A 17017-nucleotide genomic window follows, 5' to 3' on the forward strand; every position below is an offset into this window, starting at 1 on the left:
GCGATCTATCAACTCCAGGAGGCCTTGTTCCTTTTATCATGACTGAATACAGTCTTCTCCAAGACCAAAAGGAAAGTGAAATAGCTAGTGAACCCCATAACCTACATATATCAGTCCTATTTGAACAAGTGTAATGCAGGAACTAATCACTGTATAATACTATTAAAAAGTAGCCCCTGAAAAGGATTTAAATCAGGACATGTGAACTATTATTTTGTCTTCTGCCCTAAAGAAGCTAGAAAAAAGAAGAGTTTGTTACCCCAACATGAATTCCTTTTAAACTGTAAATTAATAAGCCATTTGAACTGTTCATTTTCTTTTTCAACAAGTTACAGCAAACAATTAACTTCATTGTTTGATACATCTTGGAGACTGTGATAGGAAATATACCCCATTCTGTCATTGAAAGGGTTAAATGTGGGTCTGCAAGACCAATTAACTGACCTGGCTGCACCTGGAGGCTGGGCCATCCCCAATTAAAGATAAATGCCAGGGCTGAGATGAGCTGGGTGGTTAGTACAAAGAGAGGAAGCTTGGGGTAGAAGGTGGCAGCTGCAGTCATTGGGGGGAGTCAACAAAAGTCCAGGGGGAGAATTGGCCTTGGGATCCTCTCAAGTAAAGCCGTGTGAGAGGAGAGAGACAGAGAATACTAGGGTGTGGAGCAGGCTCCAATGGTGAGGAATCCTGACAAAAGGGCAGGATCTGGAATTTCAGGGAGTGTACTCTTTGAGGTGTTCAGTGAAGAAATAGAGCAAGGGGAATATAAAAGAAACATGAAAGGTCAAGTCCATGGAGCGTGAATTTGGTTTAAGTTTATACTTCTGGTTGGGGATTTCCTGGAGGATTCCAGGGAAGAGCCCTAAGAGTCCTGGCCCTGACAGAAGTGTGAACTAAGTGAGAGACCAGCTGACAGGTTACAGTATAAGCAGGACAGCAGCAGCAAGGAATCAAAAGGAACAGATTTTGCCTGCTAGTTACAGGATCTGTGAACTGGAACCCAATGTAGTGGGAGGGCATGGGTTCCCCTAACAACTACTGTGGAAGGTGGTGTGAGGCCCCCCCTGAGAAAGGCATAAGCACAACTAAGAGCCCTGAGAGAAGGACATGAGGACCACGGGACCCACAGTTGGTAGCTGAAGACCCTTTTGTAAGAACACTGGACTGCTATTTGTTGTACTCATACCCCAGAAGAAGTGGGACTAAAATATGACATGGCTGGAGGGCGAAGCCACAAGAAGAGAGACCTTGGAAGGGCTGCAGCAGCTGTTGGCAGGGGGCATTAGACGAGGAAAGAGCTGCTATGTGTGGCTGCAAAAGGACACACCAGTGGTGAGTCAAACCTTCTACAGAGGGGCCTTTTATTACTCAATTTTTCCAACTTGAACTTTAATTTCTTGAGCTTTATCCACTTTTACAGAATTAGTGTACCTCTTTCACACATACTTGTTCTATACCTCAGGGAAAGACCTCACTGTTGGCTTTGTCACAGGCATTTTATTATCTTGCTAGGAAATGCAAAAAAATCCTTTACCTCCTCAGTTTCATCCTCCTGATCCCAATTTCTGTCAGTCAACTCCTTCTCTGCAATTCTCTTTGCCATTTTTCCACACCTGTGTAAGAGTTTCAGTAATCAGCAATTTGTATTAACTGTCAAAGTGATTTTAAAAGGAACCAAAAGTTAGTTACAAATTGAAGATCAATAAAAACAATGGGAAATTTGAAGTTTTATCCAAAGTCATGTAAAATTGGAAATGCACACTGGTGCCTCAACTTTCAGCATGTCACATCACAGAAGATGAACAATAGTTACTATTTGACACTGTTTAATCAATATTACTATGACCATGCTGCTTTGTAAATCACGTTCTTATATATTAAAAAGCAGTTTCATTGCATCTAAAATACATACTGTAGAAGACATGCAGAATTTTAGGCCAAATGTAAAAACTACTGATGAGTCAACAAACATGTTGCCCTTTTGAAACCAAATTACAGAAACATTATTTATGAAGTTGGGGAAACGTGCACTTTGGTTCAAACACCAAAATGTAGTATAGGGCAGCATGACACTTCGAGTGACTTCTGAAGCATACTGGGAGGGGGAAATTAGCTGTTCATATCTGTCACTCTAATGATCACTTTACTGGTCATCTCTGAAATATAAGAACCTTGTAATGTTTGCCAGGCATCGAATAACTGAAAGCTTCTGCACTCCAATTTAGCACAAAATGTTCTGAAAACTTATAAATCAAGGCTATAAATTTAACTATTTTGCCCATGTCATAAATATAAAGGGAACGCTAACCACCTTTAAATCCCTCCTGGCCAGAGGAAAAACCCTTTCACCTGTAAAGGGTTAAGAAGCTAAAGCTGGCACCTGACCAACGAGGAGACAAGATACTTTCAAAGCTGGGGGTGGGGGGGACACAAAGGGTTCTCTCTGTCTGTGTGTTGTTTTTGCTGGGACCAGAGCAGGAATGCAGGTCAGAACTCCTGTAAAGAGTTAATAAGCAATCTAGTTAGGATGCGTTAGTCTGTTTTGTTTAAATGGCTGATAAAATAAGTTGTGCTGAATGGAATGTGTATTCCTGTTTTTGTGCCTTTTGTAACTTAAGGTTTAGCCTAGAGGGATTCTCTATGTTTTTTTAATCTGATTACCCTGTAAGGTATTTACCATCCTGATTTTACAGAGGTGATTCTTTTACTTTTTCTTCAATTAAAATTCTTCTTTTAAGAACCTGATTGCTTTTTCATTGTTCTTAAGATCCAAGGGTTTGGGTCTGTGTTCACCTATGCAAATTGGTGAGGATTTTTATCAAGCCTTCCCCAGGAAAGGGGGTATAGGGCTTGGGGGGATTTTGGGGGGAAAGACGTTTCCAAGTGGGCTCTTTCCCGGTTATATTTGTTAGACGTTTGGTGGTGGCAGCAATAGAGTCTAGGGACAAAAGGTAAAATAGTTTGTACCTTGGATAAGTTTTAACCTAAGCTGGTAAAAATAAGCTTAGGGGGTTTTTCATGCAGGTCCCCTCATCTGTACCCTAGAGTTCAGAGTGGGGAAGGAACCTTGACAGCCCATATTGTATCTTCACAAAAATGTTGACAGATTTAACCGCAAACTCAAAACAAAATTCTCTAGAAATATATACAAGAATTTTTTATACAGAAAAGAGGTTTGTTGCGTCTCCCCCCACTCCCACCAGTATTAGAGATAGGAGTCATTTTTACAATATCATACGACCCCAACAATGGAACCACAAGTGCAGAAGATACTTTTAATATATTAAAACCAATTATTTCTTTTTGTAAACAATCAAGTGCTTAAGTTACTAAGAAGCTTTAAAAAAAAAAAAGTAAAAAGCTCCAGCACCATTACAACACAGTTCAATGAACTCTGATTCTAAGAAAATAAGAATGGCCATACTGGGTCAGACCAAAGGTCCACCAAACCCAGTATCCTGTCCTCTGACAGTGGCCAATGGCAGGTGTCCCAAGGGAACGAAAAGACAGGTTATCATCAAGTGATCCATGCCCTGTCACCCAATCCCAGCTTCGGGCAAACAGAAGCTAGGGACACCATTCCTGCCCATCCTGGCTAATAGCCATTGATGGACCTATCTTCCACGAATCTATTTAGCTCCCTTTTGAACACGGTTATTGTATTGGCCTTCACAACACCTTCTGGCAAGGAGTTCCAGAGGTTGACTATGCTTTGCGTGAAAAAATACTTTGTGTCTGTTTTAAACCTGCTACCTATTATTTTCATTTGGTGGCCCCTTGTTCTTGTATTATGAGAAGGAGTAAATAGCACTTCCTTATTTACAGTCTCTATACCACTTGTGATTTTATAGACCTCTATCATATCCCCCCTTAGTCGCCTCTTTTCCAAACTGCAAAGTCCCAGTCTTATTAGTCTCTCCTCATACAGAAGCCATTCTATACCCCTCATAATTTTTGTTGCCCTTTTCTGAACCTTTTCCGATTCCAATATATCTTTTTTGAGATGGGCCGACCTCATCCGCACGCAGTATTCAAGATGTGGGCATACCATGGATTTATATAGAGGCAATATGATATTTTCTGTCTTATTATCTATCCCTTTCCTGATGATTCCCAATACTCTGTTTGCTTTTTTGACTGTTGCTGCACATTAAGTGGATGATTTCAGAGAACTATCCACAATGACTCCAAGATCTCTTTCTTGAGTGGTAACAGCTAATTTAGACCCCATCACTGTATATGTATAGTTAGGATTATGATTTCCAATGTGCATTACTTGAAATTTAATGTTGATAAATGCAATCTGCCATTTTGTTACCCAGTTCTGTGAGATCCTTTTGTAGCTCTTCGCAGTCTGCCTGGGACTTTTGTATCATCTGCAAATTTTGCCACCTCGCTGTTTGCCCCTTTTTCCAGATTGTTTATGAATACGTTAAATAGAGCTGGGTCCAGAACAGATCCCTGGGGGACACCACTATTTACCTCTCTCCATTCTGAAGACTGGCCATTTTTTCCTATCTTTTAACCAATTACCAATCCATGAGAGAACCTTCCCTCTTATCCCATGACTGCTTATTTTGCTTAAGAGCCTTTGGCGAGGGACCTTGTCAAAAGCTTTCTGAAAAATCTAAATACACTATATCCACTGGATTTCCTTTGTCTGCATACTTGTTGACCCCCTCAAAGAATTCTAGTAGATTGGCGAGGCATGATTTCCCTTTACAAAAAACATGTTGACTATTTCCCAACAAATTACGTTCATCTATGTGTTTGACAATTTTGTTTTTTACGATAGTTTCAACCAATTTGCCCAGTACTGAAGTGAAGCTTACTGGCCTGTAGTTGCCAGCGTCACCTCTGGAGCCCTTTTTAAAAATTGTCGTCACATTAGCTATTCTCCAGTCACCTGGTACAGAAGCTGATTTAAATGACAGGTTACAGATGACAGTTAGTAGTCCTGCAATTTCAAATTTGAGTTCCTTCAGAACTCTTGGGTGAATACCATCAGGTCCTGGTGACTTATTGTCGTTTAGTTTATCAATTTGTTCCAAATCCTCCTCTAATGACACCTCAATTTGGGACAGTTTCTCAGATCTGTCACCCAAAAAGAATAGCTCAGGTTTTGGAATCTCGCTCACATCCTCAACAGTGAAGATCGATGCAAAGAATTCATTTAGTTTCTCCGCAATGGTCTTATCGTCTTTTACTGCTCCTTTAGCAGCTTGATCATCCAGTGGCCCCACTGGTTGTTTAGCAGGATTTCGGCTTCTGATGTATTTAAAAAAAAAATATGTTTGGAGTCTTTGGCTAACTGTTCTTCAAATTCTTTTTTGGTCTTTCTAATTATATTTTTACACTTCATTTGCAAGAGCTTATGCTCTTTTCTATTTTCCTCATTAGAATTTATCTTCCACTTTTTAAAGGATGCCTTTTTGCCTCTCACTGCTTCTTTTACTTTGTTGTTTAACCACGGTGACTCTTTCTTTTTTGGTTCTCTGACTTTTTTTGTTTTTAATTGGGGTATACATTTAAGTTGAGCCTCTATTATGGTGTCTTTAAAAAGTTTCCACGCAGCTTGCAGGGATTTTACTTTTGGTACGGTACCTTTTAATTTCTGTTTCACTAACCTCATTTTTGTGTAGTTCCCCTTTCTGAAATTAAATGCTACAGTGTTGGGCCACTGTGGATTTTTCCCTGCCACAGGGATGTTAAATTTAATTATATTATGGTCACTACTACCAAGCAGTCCAGCTATATTCACCTCTTGGACCTGATCCTGTGCTCCACTTAAGACTAAATCAAGAATTGCCTCTCCTCTTGTGTGTTCCAGGACTAGCTGCTTCAAGAAGCAGTCATTTAAGGTGTCAAGAAACTTTATCTCAGCATTCCTTCCTGAGGTGATATGTACCCAGTCAATATGGGAATAGTTGAAATTCCCCATTATTATTGAGTTTTTTATTTTAATAGCCTCTCTAATCTCCCTGAGTATTTCAAAGTCACTAACACCATTCTGGTCAGTAATACAGCCCTACTGCTATATTCTTATTTTTCAAGCATGAAATTACTATCCATAGAGATTCTACTGTACAATTTAGTTCGTTTAAGATTTTTACTTCATTTGATTCTACACTTTCTTTCACATATAATGCCACTCCCCCACCAGCACAACCTGTTCTGTCCTTCCAATATCTTTTATACCCTGGTATCACTGTGTCCCATTGATTATCCTCATTCCACCAGGTTTCTGTGATGCCTATTATATTAATATCCTCATTTAATACCCATCTTCTTATTTAGACTTCTAGCATTGGTATATAAGCATTTTAAAAACTTGTCATTTTTTGGCTGTCCCCTATTGCATGATGTAATTGAACAGGACTTTTTGTCCAATTTGACTGTTTCTCATCAGATCCTCCCTGTATTTTATCATTTTCAATCCTCTCCTCCTTATTAGGGCATAGGGGAGGATCTATAAATGGAGATTCCCTAAGGGATGTCCAAACCACATACTCCTCCACACCTGTTGGCTTTCCCCCAGCCTTTAGTTTAAAAACTGTTCTACGATCTTTTTAATTTTAAGCGCCAGCAATCTGGTTCCGTTTTGGTTTAGATGGAGCCCATCCTTCCTGTATAGGCTTCCCCAGTTCCTAATAAATGTAAACCCTTTCTCTCTATGCCATGTCTCATCCACGCACTGAGACCCGGTAGTTTTGCCTGTCTAACTGGCCCTGCGTGTAGAACTGGAAGCTTTTCAGAGAATGCTACCATGGAGGTCCTGGACTTCAATCTCTTACCTAGCAGCCTAAATTTGGCCTCCAGGACCTCTCTCTTATCCTTCCCCACGTTGCTGGTACCTACATGTACCACGACCACCGGCTCCTCCCCAGCACTACACATAAGCCTACCTAGATGTCTCAAGAGATCCACAACCTTCACACCAGAAGGGAAGTCACCATGCGATTCTCCAGATCATCGCAAACCCAGCTATGTTTCTAATGATCAAATCGCCCATTTCTAACACCTGTCTCTCTTCCTAATAACTGGAGTTCCCTCCCTCAGAGAAGTATCCTCAGCACGAGAGGATACCACATCATCATCTGGGAGGATCTATGGGATCGTTTCCCTCTGCTCCAGTTGGATGTTCTCCTTCCCTGAGGCTTTCAACCTCCTCTACAGCACAGAGGCTGTCAGACTGGGGATAGGACCGTCCTACTGTGTCATCTATGTATCTCTTCTTCAGTTTGAATCTATTAAATTTTATTTGGAGAGTTAATTTTGAGATTTAAACCAGTCTTTAGAACAGCTTCTAAAAGGAATTAATTTAGTTAGTGCTGAAACTGATTGGTTAAATTATCTGAGATCTTGTTTAGTTAAAACTAAACTAAAACTAATTTTATGTAGAATCGGAAGGCTCAGATTCAACAAATCAAAGTTTGATATGTTGCCTGTAAGAACTTACACATTTAATGCAGTTTTTTTGGAGCAAAGCTTTAGCGTATCCCTTAACTCAACATCTTGGCTGAGAACTGTTGCAAGAGGATTAATATCTCAGCATTCTATTAATCTTAAATTTCATTTCAATACCTCAAAATGACTCAACCTCATAGTAAACTGATCACTTTCTACAATTAAATATAATTAAATAAATTAATTTTTTTGTTTACTTTCTATAAGACAATGATTGTCAGAAAAGGTTAAGTTTTTCATATTGAAAAGGAACAGGATGTTATTCTGTAGAGTGTGTCAACTTTTCACCCTGTAAAAAGAAATGAGGCTAAGTGCTAAAGAAATGAATGCACTACTGCAATTCACCAACATCAAAACGACCTTACTTTTGATAAGGTGATACTGGGGCTTGACCTCTTCAACAGCAGGTATAAATTTTAGTGCTTCCCGCACAAAACACTGAGTAGCAGTGGGTTTTAAAAAATAAAAATAATAAAAATTAGTTCAGTATTTCTCACTAATCCCTAAAGCAGAAAATAAAATGAGATGCTTTCTGATGTCTTAAAACAATTATACCATATTCCTATCCTACCATATCAGATCCAGAGTCTATGCTATAGGCTGGTCTACACTACAGAGTTAGGTCACACAAAACACAAAGCAGTTTACGTCATCCTAACTATGTAAGTGTCTACTCTAAAATTTCACTCCCACCGACATAATTGCTGCTATGCTGATCTAATAACTCCACCTCCACTAGAGCTGTAGAGTCAGTGTCGACATCGTTAAGTCGAGGCAGTGTAAGTGTAGACCCTGTGTTGCTTACATCAGCCATTACTGGCTTTCAGAAGCCAACCCACAATGCCCCACACTGACAATACAGTTGGTATAAGCGCTCCTGGTGAGGACACTTCTGGTGAGTGTAGGGTGGACACAAAAGCTATTTAATTACTGTGTCAGCTGTATACAGACATAACTTAGGTCGACATAATTTTGTCGCATAGACACGCCCTACATAATGACCTACACGGTTTAATCAGTCAATACATGTTTACAGTCTGTGAACCATGCAACAGTACTTCTGTATGAATTACTCTACAGATACAAATAATCCTGTTCTGTCAGAGTCATGTTAATTGTTTCTCCGGGATCTGTTTCGCAAAAAATAACTAAAATTAAGTAACAGGATGAGTAAATTAAGTAACAGAAAATATTTGGTACAAGAGTAGAGGAGATTCATTTTGAGGCATGATAGGTGACTACAATGCATATCCTACCCCTACTTGTAAGTATAAATACAAAAAGTAATACAGAGCCTGAGTCCTATGGCTTGAAGCCCCAAAACTGGGCTGTATAGTGAGTCGCCACATTACTCAGGGACCATGGTACTTACTGACTAATGATTCTGAAGAGCCCAAAGGCTGGGGGGAGGAGGGGAAGAGGAAGAGAGAATCCAATGACCCTTCAGATGCAAGAGACAGGTTGCTGTAGCAGGGGGAAAAAAAAAAAAAAAAAAGCAAGCTGCTGTCTGAATCAGAGGTTGAGAGTGATAAACTTAGGTCTGAAACACCCTGTATGTCACCCACAAAAGAAATTATTTGTGTTTTAGGAAACTGCAATGCGTTTACCATGTGCCCACAAAACTAAAATTTCTCCCCTGGAATCCAGGGGAGACGCCTCTATAGTGAGAGCACATTGGAGCCTGTAAGCTGGTAAAAGTGAATAAGGGGACAGTTTGGCATGAAAGCCCCTCCATCTACAAGAAAGAGGAAAAAGCCAACTGGTCTGGGCCCCAAGCTCCTCCAATTGCCCACTTGTTCACACAGCTCCTCCATTTCAGTAAAGGAGCCATGAAGGGGCAGGGGAAAAAAAAAAGGATACCCTATTAAAGCAGAGTTTGTCTGTATCCATTTGTTGTCTCCTGCCTTATACTTAGGCATTGTTTCAGTTGTGTCACTGCAGCGCTTCAGTGGGGACACTACCTATTCCAACAGGAGGGGTTCTCCTGTCAGCGTAGGTAATCCACCTCCTAAAGAGACAGTAGCTTGATTGGCAGGGCAGAAGAATTCTTCCATCGACCGAGTGCTGTCTATTCAGGTTGGCTTAACTATATTCCCCCCCACACAGCACTGACCAATGTAGTTAAACCGACCTAATTTTCTAGCATTGACCAGGCCTTAGATTGTGAACTCTTTAGGTAAGTGACACTTTCCCTCTGCCCCATGTCTATTCATTAAGTAACCCAGTGGGATTCTGGTCCATAACTAGGATTGCTAGGCACTAGATAATACTAATCAACAAAATTATCAAAATCTTAAACAGGTTGTTTCTCAAATTAGAAAACATGAGACCACCTCTACCCTAAATCCTGCGTGTATATATACAGTGGCTAAACATGCAGCTCTTGGCACAAACTCTAGTGGGAGTGAGGCAGAGCAGTAAGAGGCACAGGAGAAAAAAAAATCGGTTTTACTTTTAAAATCCCATCTAGGTGTGTGTATTACTTACTTATTAAATTTAAGTATACAAACCTATTCATGTAAAATTAAGGAGACAAATTTAGAATCACATCACAAAACGTAAAGGTTAAGGTTATCTCTGCAATGTTAGCATTAGCATTTCACATACTACAATATAGCATAAGCCGACTCTTAAACTAGAAAATTAAATGCAAAGAAATGATAGACCAGTATTAGTGCTGCAGTTTAAATTAGTTTATTAAGAGTCTGTTTCATGACACGTATTTAATGTAACATCCCCAGGAAGTAAAATTCATGCAAGTTAATGTTGTTAGAACCAATCTTCTTTTGGACACTGAATCTTTGTTTAATATGTCGCACTTATCTGAGGCCCAGAGGCCTGTGACCAACCATGTGTAAGCTCAAGACTTAAAGTGGAGGGTGTTTTTTTCAATAGTTAAGAGCCAAATATTTCCAAAATGAAAAACTAAATGGATCAGTCTCAGGCTTTATCCCAACTAAGCCACCAGGATGCAGCACCGCCAACCCCAAATGGTCAAAAACCATGAGCTAGGCCTCAAAGAAATCACGAGCTTGACTTAAAAAATCATGAGCTTTAAAAAAACAAAAAACCAACCATTGGGCTTTTTTATTTGCCTTCCTGTTTCTCAGCACGTCTAGGGTGTGCTTTTTAAAGATGTTTCTTCACAACCAGGAGGGCTAGAAAGATAGCAGCAGATTCGCCCCTGGTCACGTCCCTGCAGGAGGAGCCGTCCCGGTGGCACGGTGAGATTCCTCACACAAGCCGCAGTGGGAGTCGCCACCCTAAGACTGGGGCGTCTTAGGCCCGACGGGGAGGGGGCGGGGGGACGCTGCTCAGCTACCCCCGTCCCCGCGTGCGATCCCTGCCGCCCACCCCCAACAACCTCCGGGCGCTCCCCGCGTGGGGGAACCAGCCTCAGCCCCTCCCTCGGGCACGGGCCCGCGCAGCGCTCCCCGCGACAACGACAGGGATTAGATACCGGGGGGGGGCGCCACGGGATGAGGCGCTCCCTCTGCGCCGCCCAACGAGCGGCACCGGGCCCGGGGAGCCGAGGAGACGGGAGAGCCGCGCAGGGCGGGGGCGCGGGGCCGGTAGGTAGGTACCTGTCTCGCCGCTTCCCGTTCCGCTCCAGTCAGGCAGGGCCGGCGGCGGGGAGCGGACGGTGGCGCCTCCCGCAGCGCTGCGGGGCCGAGGCTCTGGCTGCCGGGGGAGGAGGCGGAGTCTGGGTCACAGGGCGCCTGGGCCACGAGCTCTCACGCGCCACCCCCCGACACAGGAAGTCCCCTCTGCCGTCCAGTCAGGGCCTTGCCCCGACTCTGCTTCTCACGCCCGCGGCCATTTTCTTGTTGTACCTCTACAGAATTAAACCATTCATACGGGACACCGTCGGTAACGGCAGCGACCCTGACTCCCGTGCGCATGCGCACTCACCTCGCCGGAGCCCGACTGGCGGGCAATGCACAGGCCGGAGAAGCGGCGCAAACGCGGTAAAGAAGGGGGCGGAGATTCTGGAGAGTGACTCGCGCCCGGCGGTTGGCATGCCGGTCGCGTGCCTCCGACAGCCAATACTCTGGGCTTCTCTTGACTCGTCCCACTAACGGCCTGCGCCGGTCGGGGGCTGGAGCGGGTGGGGTTGCTCTCGCGCCTGTCGTTCGAATTCTGGTCACGTGTCCCAAGCCGTGTTTCTACATAGCGGGCGCCTCCGACTCTTCCGACCTTTCGTCTTGGCCTTGGCGGCTGAGGGAGGCGGAGGGCGGGGGCCGCGGGGTGTGTGTGTCGGCTCCCTAATAGTACTGATAATAAGGGGTCGGAAAAGAGCTCTGTGCGGTCCCAGTGCTGGTCTCTCTCCAACAAAAGTCGGTCCAATAAACGATTTTACTTCACCCACCTTGGCTCACTCCTGTCCCGTGACAGGCAGAGCTATGCCCGACCCTGGAAGCGCCAGGGGAAGGTTGTTCCGAGGGTTGCCTCTGTGGGTGGCCCCTGGCTGAGTTCAGTCACCAGGGTGTGTGATTGTGGGAATGGGATGGCCGCTACAGGTGTCCGGGTGCGCCATGCACACCCTGCTAATGGCAGCCACATCAGCCCTGCCGCCCATAGCCACAGGTGACTCACTGCTCCACCACCTCAATCCAGGTTAGACCAAGGCAAGGAGCATTTGTGTACAGAGCTCTTTCCCTGACTGACCTGTTCAACCCTGGCCCATTTACTGCACTGCCTAGGGCTCTCCATTTTCTGAGTCAAATATTACACTGAGGGTGTGCCAGATATGGAGCCAGAGTAACTCCTGAGGAGTTAATCCAGGTCTGACGCTGTAGTATAGATAGGCTTGGGAGTGGGGAAGGGTTATATTTTTATCAGTAAAATGTTGGTAAACATCAATTTCGCTGTATGCACACAAACTGAAAAAATAATTCCAGTGAGAATAATCAAAATTTACAGCTGGACAAAGTCAGAAAAATGCTGCTTGAGTTTGAGAACTTATTAAGAGTTTGATTTTAAGGACATGTATGCCGTGTATTTTGACATGTGACAGTGTGTGTTTTAATGGTGGTAAAGTTTTAGCTTTTTGAACCTCAACATCTACTGTCATTAAACCAGTGCCTGATTCCCCCAAAACACAGCAACTGAAAATTTAAATTGATAAAAATAAAAAAAGCTTAAAATAAACTGATATCTAGCAAAATTAGTAACAAATCAGAAGAGAATTCTGCCAAGCCTAAGTATAGAGAATAATTTTGTCATGTGTAGCCATGGGTTGAAAAAGAGCAACCATAGAGATTTTACACCTCTTACTTTGAATGTAAATTACCCAATTTACCATCTTGTAGTATTAATGAAGGACTACAAATAAAAATTACCTGAATCACCATAAAGCTCTGGTTCTCAAACTATAGTGTGTGGATTAAGAGTTCTTTCATGGAGTACTTTCTGGTGACTCACCAAGAGGAACAACTCCATTTAAATACTGGGGACTGGGGTGCTAGGTTGGGAAGTTGGTCCATAAAAGAGTCTCTGTCTTCCAAAGTTAAGTTGATACACAAGCCAAAAGCTAAAACTGAAGACCAAGTGGCAATAAATAATTATATGTAGGACCCTAAACTACCTGAAGAGGAAGTTCAAGCCCCAAATATCTGCTAACTGGTTCTTGCATTCAGTGATTACCAAGTGAAACAATTCATTCTCCCACTTGTTTATATGTTTTCTCTGTGGTTTGTTAATCCTTGCTAAAAATATTGGTGTAAACTATTTACCTCAGGGTATGTCTACACTACAGTACCACAGCTACGGTGCTACAGCTGTGCCACTGTAGTACGATAGTAGAGAAACTTCTTACATTGCTGGAAGGGGTTTTTCCATGCTGGAGTTAATCCACCTCTCCACGGAGCGTAAATTAGGTCCATGGAAGAATTTCAGCATCTACAGTGGGAGTCAGGTTGACCTAACTGTGTCACACAGGGCACAATCTTTTTCACTGCCCTGAGCGATTGTAACTAGGTTGATTTAATTTTTAGGCATACACCAGACCTCAGTCAATAGTTTAACCTCTGACCCTACACCCACCCTCCAAGAAATTTGACAAATAAGCCCTTTATAATATGATACCTTATGTGACTTTTCAGCCTGGAAAAGAGATGACTAAGAGGGGATATGATAGAGGGCTATAAAATCATGAGTGGTGTGGAGAAAGTAAATAAGGAAATGTTATTTACTCCTTTTCATAACACAAGAACTAGGGGTCACCAAATGAAATTAATAGGCAGCAACTTTAAAACAAGCAAAAGGAAGTATTTTTTCCACACAATGCATAATCAACCTGTGGAACTCTTTGCCAGAGGATGTTGTGAAGGCCAAGACTATAACAGCGTTCAAAAAAGAACTAGATAAATTCATGGAGGATAGGTCCATCGATGGCTATTAGCCAGGATGAGCAGGGATGGTGTCCCTAGCCTCTGTTTGCCAGAAGCTGGGAATGGGTGACGGGGTGGATTGCTTGATGATTACCTGTTCTGTTCATTCCCTCTGAAGCACCTGGCATTGGCCACTGTCAGAAGACAGGATACTGGGCTAGATGGACCTTTGGTTTGAGCCAGTATGGCCATTCTTATGTTCTTATCTTGAAATTTCTTCTGAAGCATCTGCTACTGGTCACTCAAAAATAGGACTGTCAGAGCTGGTTGAGCTGGATACTCACAAGGCCACTGTGTTTGTATTCCAACATTGGATCTGTGTGCTCCTAAGCTTCCCTTAGGTCTGGGTAGAGTCACAGCTCTATCTCTTTGGCCTCTAGGCTTACTCCCTGAGCATGGGCTCTCTGTCTGGTAACCCTTCTCAGAAGTGGGACGCCACAATTCAACTACCCTAGACTTGAAAACCAGTGCTGTATACCCTACCAGGACTCCCCACTTGCTTTAGCATGCCCTTTCTCAGAATTCCACCCTTTGAGAACTCTGGTTTAAAGTTGTCCCCTTCAGGAAGGGATACATGATTGTTGATGCAAATAGACACAGGCTTTGCAGAAGTATTTCTAAAGCAATTGTTCTCTAGATAGCACAAGAGATCTACAGATCTAGGAAAAAACAAACACCTGTATGCTACTCCCTGCCACAGTTTCCTCACCAGTGCTGGGTATTCTTTTGGGTTTGGATCAGCGTCCTTTCAGGATTCTCTCATTTGTGAGAACAAGAGGTCATACAATTAAATTAATGGTACAAATATAGAACAAATATAAATAAATATCTCTTCATATAAAGCATAGTTGGCCAGACTTGGAAGAGAGAGAGAGAGAGAGAGAGTTAAATGATGTATGTAACTGGATTTTAAGAAGCGCTAGATAATTTTATAAGCAATAACATTTGAACTACTTTAAATGACTGCTTCTTGGAGCAGCTGGTACAGGAACCCACAGGGGGAGAGGCATGGATTGTGTCATCCCTACCCTGTAACTTGGGGTGCCTTTCAATGTCATGCTGTTACAGACTCCAATTTGGACTGTTCACAACCAGACACCAGTATGCAGGTCACTCCCAGATGTGTTTGTGTAACTGCAGCCGGCCAGTCATATCCTAACTGTCACCAGCCTGAGTTATACTGTAGGGTGGCCCCAACACACTCCTAGTCCAGGACTTTCCACAAGAAATGGGGTTTTTTTGTACTGCCCAGCCCTTTCCTAGACATTCAAAATATATTAAATCCATTATTTCTTTAAGGAAATAATATACACTAGTCCAGTGGTTCTCAAACATTTTTTTTCGTGGACCACTTGAAAATTGCTGAAGGTCTCAGCGGACCACATAATGATCTTTCCAAATGTTGTTTGTGCCGTTAGCTAACTATTGTAAAGCGCTTTAGATAAAAGTGCTATATAAATAAAACCTTAATAATAATTAATGTATTTTTGTTCTACAAATGAAAGCACACAACTCATATTTTAATATCCGTAGTCTTACCTTTCTAATGTGATGGATGTGCCTGTTTTTGTGAGCAAAGTTCAGGGAAGTTGTGTGTAACGTGTTTGGCAGCTTTAGCCTTAGGTCAGGTTCAGCATTCATCCTGCTTCTGTATTTGGACTTGAGGGCAGTAAGTGATGAAAATCCTGTCTCACACAGGTACATAGTAGGAAATGGCATCAGAAAACGCACTGCTTTGTCTGCAAGTTCTGGGTACTCTCCAGTTCTTTGAATCCAAACCTCAATTAGGGAATGTCTTTTAAATTCTGACCGTAATGTTTTGTCACAAGAAAGCTCCAATAAGGACTCTTGTGCCTTATTGGACAAACCAGAGGGCAGCTCACTGATTTCAATTCCGAAAGGATTACGTGCCCAGTTGTTTGGTTCAGCTTCTACTGGGAAGTAATTTTCAAACTGTTGCTTAAGAGCAACAAGATGTTCTTCGATGTCGGGTTTTTTTTTTTTGGTCAAGAACCAGTTCATTTTCAGACAGAAAACCTTCTAATGTTGGGAATGAGTGGAAATCATCCTTTTTTACGTGACTAGCAAACAAGTCGAGTTTCTTGATCATTGTATTGATTTTATCTTGCACATCCAATATAGTCACTGAAACTCCTTGCAGCCCAGCGTTCAACTCATTTAGGCGTGTGAATATATTGGAGAGGTAAGCCAATCACGAGAGCCAGGATGAAATCTTCAAAACAGCTTGTGAATTGGAATGAGTGGTCTGTTAGAAATAGCTGTATTTCTGAACATAGCTCAAACAAACGAGTAAGTACTTTGCCTCTTGACAACCACCATACTTCTGTATGAAGAAGAAGTTGTACATGAGCACTACCCATTTCATTGCACAGTACACTAAAAATTCGAGAATTCATAGGTCTTGCTTTTATGAAATTAACAGTTTTCACAGCAGGGTCCAAAACACCCTTCATTTCCACTGGCATTTTCTTGGCAGCTAGTGCCTCTTGATGAATGCTACAGTGCACCCATGTGGCATTATGTGCAACTTTGTGGATATAAGCCATTACCCCACTGTGTCTTCCCACCATTGCTCGTGCACCATCAGTACATACTCCAACACAATGTTGCCAATCAATACCATGTTCCTTCAAAAACTCATCTAGTAACTGGAAAAGTTGTTCGGCAGTTGTTCTTGGCACTGAACGACAAAACAAAATATCTTCCAGTACTTTCCCTTCCCACTCATACCTGATGTATGCAAGAAGATTTGCAACAGCAGCGATATCAGTCATCTCATCCAATTGCAATGCAAAATACCTACTGTTGTTCACACATTTCATGAGAATGTCTTTAACATTAGCTGCCATATCTTGAATTCTCCATGACAGTGTCATTTGAATCTAACTGCTTTGCCATCTTCTTTCCACATATTATAAATACAAGTTCTTTAGCTGCAGGCAGAATAATTTCTTCCCCAATAGTGTGAGGCTTCCCCACTTTGGCGATTCGAAGGCTTTTACGAAATGAAGCTTCCAGGGCCTTTACATTTACTGTTGCGTGAGCAAACATTGTTACTTTCCCTTGTTTCAACTCATGCAGTTTGTGCTGAAAAAATTCAGGAGGTTTATCTTTGAAAGCAGCATGATTTGTCTCCAAAT

General features: G+C 42.3%; 2 protein-coding genes across 6 annotated transcripts in view; one reads left to right on the top strand and one right to left on the bottom strand.

Annotated features, from left to right (window-relative positions):
- NUP50 (nucleoporin 50) overlaps nt 1–12294 on the bottom strand; it is a 32672-nt gene extending 20378 nt beyond the window's left edge. Inside the window, exons 1-3 of one of the 3 annotated variants that reach the window (XM_084648719.1) lie at nt 11049–11313; nt 8837–8928; nt 1532–1610 (exon numbers count right to left, since the gene is read on the bottom strand). In XM_084648719.1, coding sequence (XP_084504845.1) covers nt 1532–1600 — 69 coding nt within the window. In that variant the 5' untranslated portion in view covers nt 1601–1610; nt 8837–8928; nt 11049–11313. Of the gene's footprint in view, nt 1–1531; nt 1611–8836; nt 8929–11048; nt 11314–11376 lie in introns of those variants that run through there. The other 2 variants (XM_084648720.1, XM_084648718.1) reach the window with 2 other exon arrangements.
- Nucleotides 10938–17017, top strand: part of LOC311531404 (uncharacterized protein) — a 44530-nt gene continuing 38450 nt past the window's right edge. For 2 of the 3 annotated variants that reach the window (XR_014714214.1, XR_014714215.1), the window contains exon 1: nt 11354–11432. Coding sequence is in view for 1 of the 3 variants with exons in the window: in XM_084648749.1 (XP_084504875.1) it covers nt 10944–11040; nt 11306–11432 (224 nt within the window). In the remaining 2 variants the exon portion in view is untranslated. Of the gene's footprint in view, nt 11041–11305; nt 11433–17017 lie in introns of those variants that run through there. The other variant, XM_084648749.1, reaches the window with a different exon arrangement.

This window comes from Lepidochelys olivacea (assembly GCF_965140295.1).
Source record: "Lepidochelys olivacea isolate rLepOli2 genome assembly, chromosome: 1".
Classification (NCBI taxonomy): domain Eukaryota; kingdom Metazoa; phylum Chordata; order Testudines; family Cheloniidae; genus Lepidochelys; species Lepidochelys olivacea.